At 54.4% G+C, this 19299-nt stretch overlaps 1 protein-coding gene across 1 annotated transcript in view; it reads left to right on the top strand.

Annotated features, from left to right (window-relative positions):
- The first annotated feature begins 439 nt into the window (after positions 1-439).
- Positions 440-19299, top strand: part of BTBD16 (BTB domain containing 16) — a 37872-nt gene continuing 19012 nt past the window's right edge. The window contains exons 1-9 of the mRNA XM_040992485.1: positions 440-607; positions 1169-1223; positions 1876-2071; positions 7221-7294; positions 9186-9329; positions 11142-11231; positions 12362-12476; positions 14430-14499; positions 16110-16240. Of these exons, the coding sequence (XP_040848419.1) occupies positions 440-607; positions 1169-1223; positions 1876-2071; positions 7221-7294; positions 9186-9329; positions 11142-11231; positions 12362-12476; positions 14430-14499; positions 16110-16240 (1043 nt within the window). The remainder of the gene's footprint in view (positions 608-1168; positions 1224-1875; positions 2072-7220; positions 7295-9185; positions 9330-11141; positions 11232-12361; positions 12477-14429; positions 14500-16109; positions 16241-19299) is intronic.

Here is a 19299-nt window from a genome sequence, read left to right as displayed (position 1 = left end):
ATCTTTCAGGAGAGCGAGAAAACGTGGGCCAAGACAAAGCATGCTGAGACCCCAGTTCAGGGCGCTGATCTGCCCTGGATACAGCATTTGCCAGAGGGCAGGGGGACCTGCTGCCTGGCTCCCTGCAGCGGTTCCTGTCCTTCCCCAGAGCTGCCAACTGCCCTCATTCTGTGAGTGCCCCTTTCCCCCCACGCCATCACCGACCCCCTGCGCTTGTCTTTTGCACTTACTGTTAAGTCAGTTTCTGTGCTTGCACCCCAGGTGGGAACAGCTGGACAGTCCCCACACTGCTCTCAGCACAGGTGGCCATGCACTGGCCAGGTTCCAGGGCAGCCTGGTCTCTACCCACTAGTTGGGTCTTCTTCCTGCTCACATCCCTCAGTGTCCCTGCCCATGAGCCCACAGAGGGCCAGCCCTCGGTGTCCCTGCCCGTGAGCCCATGGAGGGCCAGCCCTTTGGTGTCACTGCCCATGAGCCCACGGAGGGCCAGCCCTTTGGTGTCCCTGCCCATGAGCCCACGGAGGGCCAGCCCTTTGGTGTCCCTGCCCATGAGCCCACGGAGGGCCAGCCCTTTGGTTTCATCACCTTGCAAGAAGGAAGACTCCTGGTTTGTCTCCTCCTTTGCCTGAGCCATTTTTTTCTAGCACAGTAATAAGAAGTTGTCTGTCACCAACATGCTTTTAAATGCTATATTTCTTTGATAAATAACATACATTTGAAGCTTATGGATTGTTACTTTTATGATAAAATGTAGATTCCTTTTTATGAAGGATATTAAAGTAGATTTTAATCCACTTGAAAATCAGAGAGAGAGAGCCTCTTACTTGCTTATTCCCTCCCCAGATGCCCACAGTAGCCAGCACTGGGCCAGGGCGAAGCCTAGGGGCTCCATCTTGGCATCCTGTGTAGGTGGCAGGGACTAAGAACTTGGGACTTAGCCTGCTGCCTCCCCAGCGTGTCAGCAGAGAGTCGGATCAGGTGCAAGGGGACTGGAACTCAAATGGGTGCTGCTGTGTAGGATGTCGTATCCCAAGTCACACCCTACCCCCTGCACCACCGTGCCAAACCCCAAACCTGGATCATTTCCCCAGTCTAATCTCCACAATATTTTGAAGAGACCTGGGGAAATTCATCGAAAATTCCACTCGTGGCTCTTTTTGACTTTCAGATCCTCAACTTTGCCTTTGTAACCTTTGCTGTCATTCATAAGAATGTTGAATCCGGTGAGTAGATCAACATCCCAAGGAGATGGGGACCAGGGAAGAAACACCAGGGTACCAGGGTATTGTTGACTGTGCTCCAGAGGGCCTTAAGCTCTGGTGGCTGACCCTCTGGGCACAGCACGTCCAGGCAGCACCCTTCCAGAAGACAGATGCCACACACCACTCACACCCCAGCAGGACATGACCAGATCCACGGCGCTCAATCCCTGACCCTGCCGAGGCCCTACACTCGGGCCTATGGCCAACATGTTACATATGTTTACCTTGGAAGCAAGCAGTGTCGTTACCATGGTTACCACCATCATCATCATCATTGTCAACATTCCCATTTAACTCCTTTGGGCAGAGAGGGGTTCAAACGACGACCTGACTTGCCTAAGTTCACACAGCCAGGAAGTGGCAGGAAGCAGCAAACGGCCTGCCCCTCCGTTCCATGGCTCATGGGGGTCACGAGAATGGACCAGCTGGTCCTGATGGTCACATGACAGAATCTTCCCCCGTCAGTAAGGTCGTACATGTCACATGTTCCGCCCCAGTACAAACAGCCCCAGCTAGGCTCTCTACAGGCCAGCATGATTGCTGACATGAGGGCAGGGACTTGGAGTGCAGCCCTTGGGGCATCACGCTGTCCACAGGCACCTCCTGTACGAAGCTGTGTATGTGAAGGTCCCTGACTGTCTCTCTCTGCCCGCCACGCAGTACAGAGACCGGCTGGAACGGCGGATTGTTGGCTCAACCAACCGTTGGCGGTTACCCAAAGAGCCTTTCGGAGGGGACCTGTTGGCACTTTCCCAGATGTGCAAGGCTTTGGGGCTGGACTTTGATGAGATTCTGAAGAACCCAGACAGGTAGGAGAAGCAGAAGCTGTAGCAGGAATGGTCCTTCAAGGTGAACGACGCTGCTGGGAGGGAAGGTGCCTGGCGCTGGCCACTCCAGCTGCTGGGCTGTCACAGATGCATTTGAGGACGCCTCTCTCTGGGCCATGCACAGGGTCAGGAGTGACCAGCTCCTCTGAGGACATCTGTGGACAATGCTGAAAGTCCACAGAGAAGCTCACGGTGATTTGCTACATTTTCCTCTTGGCTCTGGGGACTTGGGCCCTGGTGGGCTTCTATCCAGAGACTCAACTGGTTTCTTGGCGAGTAAGCTCAGTCCTGGCGCAAGGCTGGGATCTCTTGTATATGTGGATTTATATTCCGTCACTTGATCTGCTGTCGAGGCTGAGCAGTTAGGCCATCCTCACTTCCCTCTTTGGGGACACTGAGCTGGGCTCGCCAGCAGAAGGTCACTTCATTCCTGTGGGTTTTCCGCCTGATTTGATGCTTCTGCCCTCCCCACCAGGGGCATCTATCTTGTGAGCTCATCGTCGTGCCCTGTGCCCCTGCGGCTGCACCCAGCACAGAAGAGCTGCTGGCATCATGCTTGCCAAACGGTGACACTCTGCCCAGCCTGCAGCCCAGTGTCGTAGTGCCTCGGCCAGGCTTGGAGAAGCAGGTGCTGGAGGCGGGCATGGGAATAGAGAAAAGTGACCCCAAAACTGATGGGGGGGGGCTAGGCCACAAGAGTGAAGGTCTCCAGGGTCAGTCTGCAGAATGATGGGGCAAAGCTAGGAGTGGGGTAGGAACTGGAGGACTGTGGCAAGCAGCAGGGTGTCAGGACTGCTGGAAGTCTTCTTTCGGACAGGATAGAATCCTCCCTCCGCCACTTGCTGGTTCTGCGGTCTTAGCTGGGAGCTAAGCGTGGAAAAGCCCCCATTTCTTATCTATGCAATGCTTACCCAAGGGCTACATCAGACAGTGTACTGACAATGCTGAGCCCTGCTCCAGGTAAACAGCAGGTGCTCAATAGGGCTGTTTCCTCCATTCCCTGAGTGGCAGGTCTGGTCCTCAGTCCTGGGGCTTTAACGGGGTGTGAGTTAGCCTGTGGTCTACCTGCCAACCAGCCTCACATCTCACTCTGTTTCTCAGCGCCTTCCCCAGGCCAGGGCTCCTGGCTGCCAACACAGCAGCTGCAGGCAGCCGGGCTGGGTGCTATCCTCCCGGGAAAAGCTTTGCAAATTGGCCTCTCTGCTCTGTGGTGCTGGGCAGCTGGGAGCCCACAGGCAGTTGGCACCAGCAAATCCTAGGCAGGCTGCCCACCCAGGTGTCTGCACTCGGCTGCTCCAGGCTCTGCTCCCCGGGTCTCTTCCCCCTCCTCCCTCTGCCGCTGGGCTGGCCTGGGCCTTTCCTCATCCCTTGAGAGCCTGGCATGTGCTTATCATGGAAACGGCTGAGAACACGAGGCCAGGCTCAGTTGCACAGACACTTCCTGCACCCTCTTCATGTCATGTCCATGTGCTGCTGCCAACGCAGGTCACTCAGCCAGGTTCAGCGCTACACTGCTAAGATCGCAGCTGTGGACACTGGAGGAGGTGAAGGACCAGGACAGGGTAATGTTGGAGGGGTGTGTTTTCTCTAAGAAACGCAAGACCAAAACTTATTTATATTAACAGATGGGATTTATTCCATGTGATTGTGGGAAACTTCCTGGAAGGCACAAAAAGGTTTTCATTAATTTATCTTATTGTAATAAATTATAACAATAAAATGAGGGTCTAATTCCTGGCAACTTCTTGTCCCTTCAGACACCAGGGCGTGGTCAGAAGGCAGCCCAGGTGGCTGGGGGTCTGGAGACGTTCCATTGCATACACATCTACATAATGCAACCCCCGGGCACTGCATTATGCCTGCGTTGAGGTGCTGCTGCGTCCCCACTAGGGGGCGCTGTCTACATGGACAGGAATGGGATCTGCCTATAGCGGTGCCAGAAGGACATGGCAGGAACTACTAGCCCTGGCCTCCCACCAACTTAAGGTGCACACCTGTGCCTCTTCAGATGAGTCTCCTTCCAGGTGTGGCGCAGCTGGCCAGCCCTCTGATTGGAGACACAAACGCAAGGGTTGCCACAGTATGGTGAGCTCACAGGGGGGTCAGTCAGCATTTTGTTCCTACAACTAAAACAGTTGAGAGGAGATGCTCAGAAAAGGAGGCTTCACGTCAGCCGGCAGTGTTGGAGGTTTGCAGCCCAAAGTCGGGGGACCCAAGGTCAGGTGTCTGTTGAGATTAGAAATTGTGCAATGGGCGAAGCATACTATTCCAATGGCTATGGGGTCTCTCCTCCTCCACTGGCTGTGGGGTCTCTCCCTGACAGCTCATCCCAACCCCAAGTAATCTCATCACCAGGGCTCCCTGCCCCACTGCAGATCCCATAATCACATCGAGCCCTCGCCTTAACTCATCAACCAGTAACATTAATCCATCCGCCAATAACAGGAGACATTGGGGTTTAAGTCGGGAAAGTCACATTTGTTTGGACCGTAACAGAGAGACTGCCCAGGGGCCTCGGCCTGCTTGTCCTTCCCAGGACTGGGGCTTGGGACATGGTCTAAGTGGTCAGCACATGCCCACTTCCTTTGGAGCAAATTCATACTTGGTGCCTTTGTTTCTTTACCTGCACATCTGGGACACGGTTCTGGGGTTGCCATGAGAGTTACAGCATGGTCCAAGTCAGAAGACGCTGGGTTGATGGGCACGTAGGGATCACCTAAGCCCAAGGATCTAACACGGGGGACATGCCAATGGGCCCAGGGCTGGGCAGAGGACACAGGGCAGGGACAGCTCAGCTCCCTGGCTCACTCTGAGCTGGGGGAGGTCATGCTGAGAGGTGAGGATGTCAAAAAGAGACCCCTGGCTTGTTGTGTGAGCAGAGAGAGGCCAGAGAGACTCTGTGCAAGGATGGGAACACAGCACTGTGGACTGTGCGCATGCTCAGGGCAGGGATGCTCCCCCTCCCGGGACCACTGCACGGTGGCACTGCTCTAAGCACGTGGGCCAAGGTCATGAGGTGGGAAGGGAAAGGACTGGGATTTGGTCCCAGGCCGGTGTGACTCCTTCTGCCTTAGTGCCTTGAGCCAGAAGCCCTTCCATAGCCAGCTCCAGGAAGCACCTGTAAGAAGCTTGGGAAGTATCCCCCTGCCCCCCGAATGTGCCGCGACTTAGAGCAGTAAGTCTCCAGCCTAACGCTTCATTGCAGGTCACTTCATCCTAAACAATTCTCTGGTGCTCCCGTGTGCTTTTTCAGTGGCTCCAAAGTGAACTGCGGCTCTGGGGTCTGCTGAGCTGATACGTGCCCATCTGGCAGCAGTCACTGGGAGGAGGCCACATGTGGTCAGTCTGTTGCCCGGCATCTGAGTTCAGCTAATGACAGCTATGTTTGTGTGGGCATTGAGATCACGGGCACTGTCCCATCTTTTCCAAGGTCCATTCTGAGTTCACAGTCTGAACCCTTGACCTGCTCAGCTCTTCCCAGAAGTGTCCCTCAAGCCACCAGGGGATTGAGCGAAGCAGTGAGGGTGGCTTGGGTCAGGTCCACATCTCCTGTAAACAAATGCAGCTGAGTCACCCGCAGCCATCTTGTGCCCTGCTAAAGGGCAGCAGTTGTCAGTATGACTCCAGACACAGGCTCTGCCCCTCCCTAGCTGCCCCATGCACTGTGGTCTGCGAGGCTCCTGGCGTGACTGGAAAACACTGTGGCAAAGTTGACGTATCACACAGACCTGCTGTGGCCACCAAGTGTCCCTTGGCCAGCTGACTTTCTTGGGACAACTATCTAAGCCGTGACTATGTGACTCGGAGTTTGTTCAATTTTCTTGCTCAGAATGAGTATGTCGTGTTTGGGGGAAAGTGTCTTATATCTTTGCCATCTGTCTGTCTCCTGGGTGTTTACTGAGCCCCTGTAGGGTGGCTCACTCTAGGTGGTGGCAAGGGCCACGCACATCAGCCGGCAGCAGAAAGATGCTTTGGGGGAGTTTTAATCCCAGGTGGGTGGGGAAGGGCCACTGGCTGAGCTTTCCCAGAGAAGGCAGCAACTGCACTTGTTCTGAGCGATGCATAGGAGTTGTTGTAGTGCAAAGGCAAGGAGGAGAGCATTGGAGTAGAGGAGCAGTGAGTCTAGAAGAATGGAAGCAGCAGCCCAGGCAAAGGGTGGAGTGTGCACCCAGAAGGAGTGGGGCTGGTGTCAAAAGCCCAGCAGGGATGGAGGGTAGGGTGGGGAAGGGCAAGCAGCAGGGCAAAGAGCTGGAGGAAGTCAGAAATGGGTTTTAGCCAGTGCAGGCAAGTGTCCAGATGTGGCCAAGCACAGTGGGACACAGCTGGGTTGGGCAGCTGAATGTGAACGGTGTCATTTCCTGAGTCGGGGAGCCGGAAGAATGGGCAGGGTTGGGTTCAAGCTTTGGAGCTTGCTGGGTCTGGCAGCTACACCACTGCTTAACTGAGCTCTCCATGTGTTTATGCCCCAGTTGTGAGCAGAACCCCCTGTCCTGCCCCCACAGGTATTTGTTGTGTCTGTGCTGTTGCCTTGGCGCTTGCTAAAAGGGCCCGGCACAGTGGTTCAATAGGCTGATCTTCCACCTCTACATGTCAGCATCCCATCTAGGCATCAGTTCCTGTTCTGGCTGCTCCGCTTCCCATCCAGCTCCCTGCCTGGGACCTGGGAAAGCAGTAGAGGATGGCCAAAAGCCTTGGGACCTGGACCCACATCAGAAACCCAGAAGCTCCTGGCTCCTGGCTTCACATCAGCTCAGCTACGGCCATTGCAGCCATTTGGGGAGTGAACCAGACATTGGGGACTGAAAGATCTTTATCCCTCCTTCTCTCTATGAATCTATCTTTCCAATAAAAATAAATAAATCTTAAAGCAAAACAAAAAAACCTCACTAAAGGAAGTGGCATTCAGGCAGCCACTTGTAGCCTCACCTGCCCGCCTCCAGGGGTCGCCCATGGCATGTAAACAGGGTGGTGAGGGAATCACCCACCTGCTGAGTCAGCAAAGGCTGGCCTGCCGCAGTGAGCTGTGATGGTGCCAGGAGCAGCTGCATCCGGGTCACTGACAGAGAATGCTGCGTATCGCAGTAAGAAAGCTATTCATGCCTCCATTTTTTTGTTTTTATCTTCCCTTCAGGTTATGTTTCTCTGACATTCAGGACCTCTTCTCGGAGCGTTTCAAGAACAAGTCCGTCCAAAGCGGAGAGCCAGGTGAGTTTTTGTCACCCGTGGATTAAACCAGAAAGGTCTGACCTCAGGAGCACACCATGGTCTTTGTACAAGGAGACCAGGGCACTGGCCCGAGTGCTAGCCTCGAAGCTGCAGATTCTCTACCTGCACGTTGCACGTTGTCTCACATACACGTTGTCTCATTGCACGTTGTCTTACATTGCACGTTGTCTCACATACAAATAGGTGATACTGGCCAAGTACATAGGCATGAGACACAGCCTTGCAGTAAACACTTTCACGTGCTAATGGCCACAATGAAGACAAAGGTGCTACTGTAAGTAAGCCGCCTTTGCCTCAGAAGACCCAAAAGAGCACCCTGGAGCATCCCGGAGCATCCCGGAGCACCCCGAGCACGGGACGCTGGTCTCTCGAAAGACCCAGCAGAACACCCAGAGCGTGGATGCTGTCTCTGCCACTTTGCAGCCTAAGCCCTCACAGCGTAGACTTTCACAGCTGCATGTGTCTTAAGGGAATTTACCTAAGGGTCACAACTGGCTCTTCCAGCTACAAAATGGTGGCATCCCATGTGGGGTCTGAACAGGCCCCCCCCCCGTGATGGGGCTAGATGGAGTCACCCTTTGCCCTAGGAGAGGTTGATGAGGTTCTCTGCACCTGCCAACCCTGCTTCATCCAGAGTAGTCTGATGCCGTTTCTGGGCAGGAGGGAAAGAGCTGGGGGAGGGATTCATGCATGGCTGTCCTGAAGCACAAACTGGTTTCCAGCTTTAGCCACAATTCTCTCCTGCCTGTAATTGCCCCAGTGCCAGGGGAGTTTTTCTAACCCACCTGAGTCAAGCAGCCCAGGCCCTGTGATGCAAACTCAAACCCTGAACCCCTGCACAAACACAGCACCCCAAATGTGGTGACTAACAGTCATAAAAAGAGAAAACATACCCAGGATGAACAACCCAGATGACAGCGAAGACACCGCAGGAGGAGATGGGGTGGTGGCCCTCCCGGTCCTGTTTGGCACTAAGCTTTGGGATTTGGTGGGCTCATCCCGGTACCACCCTGTCCCTCAGCTCGGTGCCAATGGAAGAGTGCCTGGCCTGGCATGTTTGAACCCCGCCCCCTGCCCTCCTATCGAGGCTTCTGTGTAATCATCTATGCCATGCACAGGCTCTGTGCCCTGTCTGCAAACCTACCTCCAATTTGCAGAAGATCTTCTTGAGGCTGTCCTCTTAGCTGCTACTCTAGGTGGTCCCTATCGCCTACAATAGACCAGGGGCCAGCCCATCACTGAGCGGGCCTCTTGCTGGCTGCACTTGGCTGTGTCTTTCAACTGTGTAACACTTCGGTGTTAACGGCCTGAAAGACTTCAACAGGGATTCGGGGAGAAATAAATTCTGCTCCCCAGGGAGAGGGGCAGTATGGGATGTGTGGTAATGACTGCAGATGTGTGGTTGTCACAGCTGGGGAGGGGCATGCTTCTGGCATGTTCCAGAAGGTGGAGGGCAGGGATGCTACTGAAGAAGCCCAGCCACAGAGCGCTCTCCAGCTCCAAATGGCCACAGTGCTGAGGCTGACCAGTCCTGAGAAGGAGCGTGGCAGGCACAGTTCCCAGCCAGTGTCGCTGCTCCACCTTTGAAGTCCTACGTTGGAGGGCAGTTCCCGCACTTCTGAGCTCCCGCAGCTCTGCTGAAGTCATTGCTTCTAGGCCACCTGCAAGAGCCACTGTGAAGCCCCTCAAGGCCAGTGAGCCACCAAGGCCCACACTTCCTGGCTTTGCTCCTGAAAGGCCTTGAGCTGCCACCTGCCTGCGTCCAGGTTTGCCAACTGCACTTGAACCAAGGAGCGTGAGGCAACTAGAAAGAGAGAGCATCTACGGGCAGGGGTCTCACCGGGAACTCAACATTGCTGTCTCTTCTCAGATGTGATACTTGAGTGCATGGGCTCCAAGTGGGAGCTGCACCAGTCCCAGCTCTCTCAGTCGGAGACCTTGACCAAGCTCTACCTGGCGGCCCTCGCACAAGGCGCAGCAAGCTCCCGGAAGGAGGTGGAGAGGCTCCTGCGAGGTACTGTCCCACTGCCACCTGGCACCTGATACCCCCTCGCCAAGACCTTTTCATGGCACAGACCCTGGCATGGTGCTCAGTTACCTCTTTTGAGACCGAAATCACTCAGGCAGCAAAGGGCAAAGGGCATCGTGTGATGTAATTTCTCAGCCATAAAGTGAGAATGATGGTTGTTACCTGTGGTCTTGTTGCCTGGGCAGGTTAGAACAGTACCTGGCACACAGTGACCATTTGATTCACATCTATCTTCATCTCAGTAACAGAGTCTTATCCAGCCAGCCAAGTCCCAGTGACCCTGTCTACTTCTTTCAGAAGCGAAAATGGGATGTGCACACTCTTCCAAAGAACTTTCTAGAAGGAAGGCATCAGTCTGATATCTATGGTTTGCTGGGTCCTAAGTACACAGGTTAGGGGTTTCAGCATATGCAGCGATTTTATTGTCTTTGGACCTCAGACTGGCGCCACCCCAGGCTGACTCAGGAGCAGCTGTCACAGAAGTCCAGGGCTCCCAATGCCAGATAGCAGGACCATCGGCTCGTGTTATTCTGAGACCTCAACCACTGCCCCTCGCTGAGCCTAGGCAAAGTGCCCACTGCCAGCTGGGACCTGCCTGGCCACAGACCCTGTAACTCAGCCCTGCCTGGCAAAGCTGGTGGCAACTGCATAAGAACCTGATGACCTCAGCCCTTGATCGTGGAGTTGGCATGGCCTAGACCTTTGTCCAGGATCCTCCGCAGTGGGATGGGGCGACTCCCTAGCCTCAGGTCACCACCCACCAGTGTCGGGCTCTGATGTTGCAGTCCACTAGAGGGAGACCTTGTGAGCAAGCTGGGTCTGCAGCTGCTTCAGTGAGCGCAGAGACAGCTGCTCCAACGCGAGTCCCTGTGGGAAGATGGGCCTGGCTCAGGGAAGGGACATAATATCCAGCCCTCAATGGCCAATGGCCGTGATTGCAGATACCCAATCCCCACCACTTGTCCAGGGACTCACACCTCTGATGAGGCCAGTGGGAGCAGTCACAGTCCTGTGTGTACCTTTAAAGGCAGACCCGATCTCGTGATGGAGGCTGGCAGGCCAGTCCCGCAGCTGTGGCCTTCCTGTGGCAAAGTGTCAGATGGCCGCCCTAGAGGAGTGAGCCTCGGAGAGGCTTTCTGCTGTCTGGTCTTTGTGGCAGCCTTTGCGAGTCAGGCCTTGAGTTCATGGCAACGGGGTTCCCCTGGTCCAGGCTTCTAGCCCGCCCCTTCCCAGCAGCAGCAGCACATGCTGCAAACCTACCCAGTGGCGCACAGCCCGCAGACACATGGTGTGACGGCAGCCACCGGTGCCACGAAACCAGGCAGCAGGGGAGCTGCAGGTAGGAGGGAGGTGCTGTCACCCACACAGGGTCAAGAAGGGCATGCAGGGAGCCAGTCCTGGTCACAAACATTTAGAATGCACCTGTTTCCCAGTTTTGACGCCATGTGCTTTTTAGGGAAAGCTTGGCAAAGAATCCACAAAACTGTATTATTTTTGTAACTTCTCAGAAGTCTTCTGCTATTTCAAAATAAATCATTGTTTTTCAAATGCATCCACCACATAAGCTCCAGATTGTGTTCTGCATGACCAGGTGGCACCTGTACGGAGGGTGGTAGAAGTCAGCTCCGCCCCTTCACTTGTCCCGCTCCGCCCCCTTCACTTGTTCAGCTCCGCCCCTTCACTTGTTCAGCTCCACCCCTTCACCTGTCCAGCTCCACCCCCTTCACTTGTCCAGCTCCACCCCCTTCACTTGTTCAACTCCACCGGCCATGCAGCCTTACCTGCTTTCTTTGTCAGATCAGTTGCCCAGGAAGATCAAAGAGAGGTCCCCTGTGAAGAAGATGGCCATTTGCCTGAAGATCAACGACCCAGCGGTCACCAGACCTGGTAAACACACACACACAGATACACACAGATACACACATACATACACATGCACACACGTGCACACACACCCATACACCCAGCAGTATTCAGTGTCCAGTGCTTCCTTAACAGAGACCAGAACAACATACAGAGCAAAGGGACAAGAGGGCTGGACTGACTCAAGCCATGGAAGATCAAGCACAGGACGAGAGGACTTGCCGTAGGGCAGGGAGCATGGAGGGTGCAGAGCCAGGCAAGCTGAGGAGGCTTTTCAGACCCAGTGACAATGGAGCCACCTTTCCCAGGCCCACCCACCTCACCCAGCAAAGCCCTCAGGGCACCCTGGCTGCTGGTCAGCCCTGCTGGCTCACCCTGCCCACCTCGTTCAGGGACAGACGTGTGTGAGTGACTTGTGTGTGACATCTTGTGATGGCTCAGGACTTGCTAGGCCAGGAAGCCAACATCTCATCTGAGAGCATGGCGGCAGCACCATCCCTCTGTCTGGAGTCACAAAGGACTTCAGGAAAACTAAGTTTCTCTGGGCTCCAGCCAGGGCAGTCCAACTTTGAACTGTCAAGCCTCCGTGGCTCTTCCAGGGCTCTTTGTTTTTGTGGTGTGTTAGACACCGCGGGAACTCTGCTGGAAGCTATTTGTATGCAGGTGCCAGAGAGCAAGCACACCTGTTTGCCCACTATCAACTGGAACATTGCTGCATCAGCGATGGAGCCCAGGTTAAGAGCCCCAGGGTGGTCTCAGCCCTGTGGAGACCCCAAGGCACGGGTCTAGGGGGCAGTGGTTCACAGGAGCTCAACTTCCTTCAGCTTCATCTCTGGCAGGAGCGGAAGCCAGGTGGTCACAGCCTAGGACGTGTCTGCACCTGGTCAGAGATGGCCTCACCCAGTGGCATCTCTGCCCACCTGGCCACAGCAGGTGTAGGGATGGAGAGTGGTGTCCAGGCCCCCTTCTGACCATGCTCTATGCTGCTGCCCACCCAGCTGTACTAGGAGTGGGGGAGCAGGGTGGTGCCCAGTTAGTGGAGCCCCTGCTGACCATGCTCTCTGCTGCCCACCTAGCTGTACTAGGAGTGGGGGAGCAAGGTGGTGCCCAGTTAGTGGAGCCCCTGCTGACCGTGCCCTCTGCTGCCCACCCAGCCTTTGCCACAGCACTGAAGCATCTCTACCTGAGTGAGGTGGAGATTGACCTGAACGACGTGCTGGGGGTGCTGGCTGCCGCTCACATCCTGCAGTTCAGCCGCCTGTTTCAAAGGTAAGGCAACAGCGAGGCGGCTGGAACCTTTCCAGCATCTGGTAACACCAGAAGGGCCCCTCCTGGCCTGTGGCACGGAACACCCCTCTTCGCTTGGCTGAGACAGCGGGGTCCCTCTGCTCAGCATGGCTTTGAACCTGAGAAGGAAGCACACACAAGCCTGCCACGAGCTTGTCCCGTAGCAGAGCCCCCTCTGCAGCATTTGGTCCTGGAACCAAATGACTCTCGACTCTCCAGAATGAAATGCAAGTGGGGGAGATCTCGTAGCCCTCGGACCAGGCTGGCTCGCAGATTTCACTGCGTTTCATCTTTGACTAAGAGGTGACTTTCCCAACACTGTACATCCTCTTTCCCTCGCCAATCCCACTCCCTTCAAACACAACAACCTACCCAGGCTCATTGTAAATCTTTGGAGAGAAAGGAAGACATATAGATCAAAGTCAAGACCACTGCCCATTTGGGGATACAGCCTTTCTCCTGGACATTCGGATCCTGCTGGCCCACCTGGGCCGTCTGTTAGGGGTCCCATCCTGGGGACACCAGGTAGCATCCAAGGTGGATCAGTGTTCAGTAGAACAGTGTCCTCATCCTGACCTGATGATGAGAGCTTGTGGGTACAGAAATCTTGGGGGAGCGATGGATGTGTCTTAGTCCCTCTGCCCGTGTCTGGGCAGCCAGGACAGTGCAGTTGGTCCCTGGACTTAGAGGGAGTTGGTCCCTGCCCGTAGAGTCCCAGGCAGCCTAGAGCATAAAAGGCAGAATCAAGGCTGAACACTGCAGTCAGCTGCCCGTGACGCTGTGGACCTCGGGGTCTCTGCTGTGAAGCAGGCCTCATAGCATTCACCCTGTCCGTTCTCCAGGTCTCCGCTGGGCACTCAGGGATGTGGACCCCATGGGCTTGGAGATGTGGTGCCTGTCAGTCAGATGCTGTGCCAGCTGTATGCAGGGATTCCCTTGGTCCATCCTCCTGGCAGCTGTAGGGAGCTGTAGGGAAGCTTGCAGAGCTGTAGGAACTGCCCAGGCCTCACCACTTCCAACTAGGGAGGGCAGGACTTGGGGAGAGGTCCGGGAGCCCCAGAACCTGCACCCTAACCCTGTACTCTACTGTGCTCAGATGAGATGGTCACACAACTGCACAGAGGCAACGTAGATGGTCAACAGAAGTCCAACGTGTGTGGGGGGAGAATGCGCCAGGTCACTCCTACCATGTCCTAAGGTCCAGGGTCTGAGGGAGACCCCAGAGGTCATCCCATTGAACTGCTCAGGCATGATAAAATCACCAGCTGGCCACTGAAATCTGTCCTGTGCCTCCTCCCTCCTTCCACCGCCAGTTTCAATGCCAAGGCAGAAAGAGCTTTGCAGTCAAACTTATCAGCTCAGATGAGCAGCCTGGGCATGCCCAAGGCTGATGGGCCCTGGCCTGGAGTCTGCACATGCCTGGGATGGGCCAGCTATGCCAGGATGGGCTGGAGAACAGCTGCAGGTGTGTCACCCTCGGGCTTGCTGCTTGCACACTGAAGGCCTGCTTTGAGCCAGGCACAGTGGAAAGGACCACTGTTTCCGTATGGAACTTGCTCTTTGCACCTGCTTGTAGCCAGAGGGGATAGGCCTGGATCGTGCGAGCAGGTGAGGATGCCGCTTGCATGGCCAAGCGGCCGCCTTAGCTGAGATGAAGCCTCAAGGAGGCACCTGACGCTCATTGGCTCTGAGCAGCCATGCTGCTTCCTATCGCTCAAGTTGCTTTGTTCTCCTTTCTGATCTCATCTCTTAGCCCAGAGCTCTTTGTAGAGGGTCTTGCTGGTCTAAGTCCATCACCCCATCACAAGTGTCCCTTCCCTGTGAGAGGTCTCCCTGGTGTCCTGGAGTTGAACATAAGACCCTGAAGCTCCCTACTTCTCTGGCAGTGGCCTGGAGGTGCTCAGGGTGCAGGTGCAATGAGTCTCTTTCCTGCAGGTGTGTGACTATGATGATGAATGGACTCACTTCGAGTACTGTCAAGAACTTCTACCTGGCCGGCTGCAAGGTGAGAGCCCCTAGACAGCACCCGAGGGCCTGTGAGCAGGAACCTGGACAGGAAGTGTGAGCCTGGGAGCAGGCACCTGGACAGGAAGTGTGGGCCTGGGAGCAGGCACCTGGACAGGAAGTGTGAGCCTGGGAGCAGGCACCTGGGCAAGAACTGTGAGCCTGGGAGCAGGCCCTTGGACAGTGGTGGGCCTGGGAGTGGGCACCCACATGGAACCATGAGCCAGGGAGCGGGTACCTGGATAGAGCACAAGGGTCAGGAAGCAGGCAACTGAACAGAGCTTGTGGGCCTGAAGTGGGCACCTGATCAGGGCACATGGGCCTGAAGCGGGCACCTGGACAGCACTCATGGGCCAGGGATCCCACTCTGGCATTTCCAAAAAGACCCACCCCAAACATCTGTGTAACGGCACCACTCAGGAGAGCAGGGAATTATTTTGTCGGGGGAACATGCGCATTGGAAGCAGCTGACAGATACATCCGCAACAGAATGCAGGACGACTTTAATCTTGGGCGTGGGGGCAGCACAGGCTTTCTCATCGAAAAGCAAAACCTGTCCAGGCTGTTCTCGCAGAAATCTTGAGACCTTGACCCTGGATCCAGTCCAGGAGCAAACAAACTGATCCAGCTTTCATTGCCCAAGGGCGGTGAACAGCAGTGTGGGGAAGCCCACACCTTCAGCCTCCTGACCCCCGGCTCCCTCCATCTGTGCAGCCACCACTGCCTAGACAGGCACTTGCCTTGTGAAACATGGAAGTCAGCTCCTCTCTGTGCTCTTATCTCCACCGCGAGGAATCCTGTCAGTGCCTGTAAAGAGCAGCCACATGGTCCTCATCTTTGCTCGCTCTGTCTCTGTCGCCTTTGCAGGCCTGTCGGCATTTCCCAGCAAGTCTCGGTCCCCAGGCCCTGAGACCTGCCAGGAACACTGAGACCTCTCTAAGGCCTGGTTCCAGGAAAGCTTTCCCCCTTGCCCTGTCCTTAAATAAACCTTAAGGCAGAGAGAGACAGAGAGGAGAGAGTGCTCCCACCTAGTGCTTCACCCCCGGATGCCCACACCAGCTGCAGCTGGACCAGGCTGCAGCTAGGAGCATGGAACTCAATCCAGGCCGGCTCCATGGGTGGCAAGGACCTAATACCTAAGCAGTCATTACCCGCTGCCTCCAGGGTGCACGTTAGCAGGACTCAAACCCAGGCACCTGATGTGGAATGTGCCTGACCCAGGTGGCCTCCTGAACCAGACACCGACCTCTAATTTTGTTCCTACTGTGTGTGCATGTGAGAGCCTCAGAACTCCACATCTGGGGCCTTCACTGGCATGAGGCCAAGGAGTTCTATAGGCAAAGACCATGGTGAAGGTACCTGGCTCTGTGTACGGCTTTGCTACTTATCATGCACAGGAAGTTCCAGGCCTCAGTTTACCCAGTGCTTAAAGAGAGGTAATGTGACCTGACCCCCCGGGCTGGCAGTGAGGACACACTGCACTCACCGAGTATGGGCACCACCTGGCATGGTTCCCAGGCGTACATGCGGCATCATTGCCGGCCAGTAGAGGGTGCTCCCAGTTTAGGGATTCCTTGCTCAGTCTCCCACCACCCGCTTTCTTCCCCTCAGTACAAAGAGGAGCAGCTCATCATCGCCTGTGAGAAGTGGCTGGAAATGAACTTGGTTCCCATGGTGGGAACACAGGTGCACCTCCGGAAGATCCCACAGGAGCTGCTGCACAAAGTGCTCAAGTCGCCCAGGTCAGAGCCAGTTCTGGGGCTGCTTCCTGAGGTGGGCAGGGGAGATGCTGGGGAACACCAGGGAGGGAGGGGGCCCACAGATCCATGGAGACGGACATACCCACCTCCTGTCCTTCCCAGATGCCAAGTTCTTCCCCAACTGGGCAGCAGGGCCTCCAGTGGGGCCTGGAGGTTGGGGTGCACTTGGCGAGGGGCTCCCTTTATGTCCTTCCTCTGTAGGGACTCTCCAGGTGTCTCCTGTCTCGTTACCCACCTGGGTGAGAACATCCAAGTCTTTGATGCCTGAGAATTGCTTTTCATCCATTGTGGAAGCTTTGGGAAACAGAAAAAGGCAGGGAAAGGAGAATAAAACTCCTTACCTCAGATCAGTTCCTGTCTGTCCCTGAGTTCTCTGCCAGCAGCTCTAGTCCCAGACACCCTACAGCCTGCTTGCCTCTCTGACGATCATCGGCTCTACTTCCACACAGAGCCCGTCTCTAAGAGATGGTTGCATGTTTTAGAGCCACTGGAACCAACCCTACAGGGACCTCTGACCCAGGCTCAAGCTTCTGGCCTTGAGCCCATTCCAGTCGCATCTCTGGCCCTGGGCCTGTTGCCTCTTGCTTTGGCTCCTTCATGTGTAGGGAACCTCCCATAGACCTCCCGCTGGCTCTCACCCACAAGGGGCCTCTGTGATGCTGACCCACTGCCTGGAAAGCCACCTTTCCCTTCAGGGATTTGAAGACCCCACTATGTTACCAATAGGAATAGATCCTTGGCAAGCATCTTTCAAGGTGCATCCATATCATTATCTTGGGTCGTCACTCCACGTTAGATTCCCAGGAATGAAATTCTCAAGTAAAAAAAAAAAAAAACTTTGTGTTTATTATTCTTTAAAAAATTCTTACATATAAAACCGAACATACGGTATTTGTTCTTTAGTGACTGACAAAATGGTCTCTAGTTGGGACTGCCTAGTTGTAAATAGTATGATTTCATTCTTCTTACTAGCTGAATAATATTCCATGCAGTAGATGTATACCACAGCTTCTTTAGACACACATCTGGATTGTTTCCATGTCTTTACTATTGTAGTTTGTACTGCTACAAATATAGGATTACTCAGTGGTGCATTTTTTTAAATGGTGCTGTAGTTTGTTGTTGATGTTGTTGTGGTTGTTCTAACTGATACCAGTTGTTGACCTTGTTTCATGGCTTCTCAATTATGGAAATGTATAGTGACGGAGTACCGGGATCCACCATATCCAGATGTGGGGATGTAATGGGACAAGCATCTCTGCTTCCAGACGAAAGATGAAACTGTTGGACATGTGTAGACAATGGGATGCTGGACTGGCTGACATTGTCTGTACCAACAATGTCAGGGTATATTTAAATCAGAGACTGATAGAATTGTGATTCCTTATGAAGGACTACACCATTGTAGTAAAATGGGGAAAATCTGTTGAGGGGTGGGAGTTGGGGGGAGGAAATCCCAGTCTATATGAAATTGTACCACATAATTCAAAATTCAAAATAATGCTTTCAAGTACTTACTTGAAAATAACTTCAAGCTTAAAAATATTACAAGAATAGAACAGAGAATATCTACATACCTTTAGTTTAGAGTTTCCCCAGTGTTCAGTCTGTCCTGTTTGCATATGTATCTGTACAAGCATATGTCATGATCTTTTAATCCAAATTCCTCAGTGTTTATTTCCTAGGAAAAAGACTTTGTTTCATCATAGTATGCTCATCAGCCTCAAGAAATCTAACATCAATGCAATACTTTAATGCCATGATCAAAACTGTCCTTGACAAGGCTTTCCTTCTTCAACACAGCAGCCAGTTGGAGACCGAGTGCCACGTCTCTTTGTTTGTGAAGTTGCCAACACTGTACTCCCTATGGGCGAATCTCCAAAGTGAAAACTAAATTTTATCCAAAACCCTTCCTGGTCTGTTAGAAAAGAAGCGTTCACTCGTAGGCGTGTGGTAGAAAGCGTTCTCCTTCCGGAATTAGATCTAGAAGGAGTTGTTGGACTATCGGCTTGAATGCACTAAGTAGCGTGTGACGACCTTCCATTTTCAGACACCTGGTCGAATCCTGCTGACCAGCCAGGGGAGACCATAACATCTCACCAGACCCTGGGTGCCCCCAAAGCCCCCAAAGCACGAGTGTGTTCCCAGAGTCTCTGTGCCCTGGTCCTCTCAGCTTTCGCCACCTGTGCAATCCTCACCCTGCAGCAGAACAAATCTTGTGCAATCATTGCAGAACAGATCAATACGGCATCTCTCAGACTCCTCCTAACACTGTCCCTCCCTTGGAAAAGCTGAGCTGTCCCCTTCTGGTAGCATTTAACCAAAAAAAAAAAAAAAAAAAAGGAGGAAAAAAAAGTCTAGCCATAACCAGAACCTGGCCATGAGACAGACCCAACAAAACACAAACTGGGCCGGAAAAGGGGTCGAGGGCATGACGTGTGTCTAGACGCCCCAGCCGGACAGGCATGACTGATGTGGAAACCGGAGCTGCTCCCCGAGTTCCTCGCCAGACAGGTCAAGGCCATCCTGCCCAAGAAGAGAAGAGCCCTGCCCGGCCTGCAGCTTGTCACGGGCCCTTGTGTGCACGTGGGGCGTAGGGAGGGGACCCGGCCACTGCTCCTCAGATTTACTGCATCACCTGAGGTTGATCTCCGGGGGCCACCTGTGCTCCAGGTTGAGGAAGCTGGGAGGCAAGAACACAGCAAGAGGGGACACTAGCCTGCGGTTCCCCGACTTCGGGTCCTGGAGGGTTTGGGACCTGTCCGTGAGCCCTCTCACACCGTGTTCTCCGTGGCTTGGTGCTGTGCTGCAATCACTGTCCCTGTCAATTCCATGACCCCGTCTACAGCGGGTGCAGGGCTGACCCCTGAGGGCTCTATTGGCTGCAAAGCCCCCATGTTGCCCTCCATGCTAGACTACCCGCAACTCATTCACTTATAGAGCCTGGAGCTTCCTTCCCAGCAACCAACAGCCCAGTGAGAACTGGGTGGCCAGAGTGGGAAGTGTGGAAAGCACACAGCCCAAGGTCAGGGAGGGGGCAC

Source organism: Ochotona curzoniae, unplaced genomic scaffold (assembly GCF_017591425.1).
Source record: "Ochotona curzoniae isolate NIBS_2020 unplaced genomic scaffold, NIBS_Ocur_1.0 contig_66, whole genome shotgun sequence".
In the NCBI taxonomy this organism is placed as follows: domain Eukaryota; kingdom Metazoa; phylum Chordata; class Mammalia; order Lagomorpha; family Ochotonidae; genus Ochotona; species Ochotona curzoniae.
The sequence above is the reverse complement of the archived record's forward strand: the minus strand, read 5'-3'. Positions and strand labels throughout refer to the sequence as shown.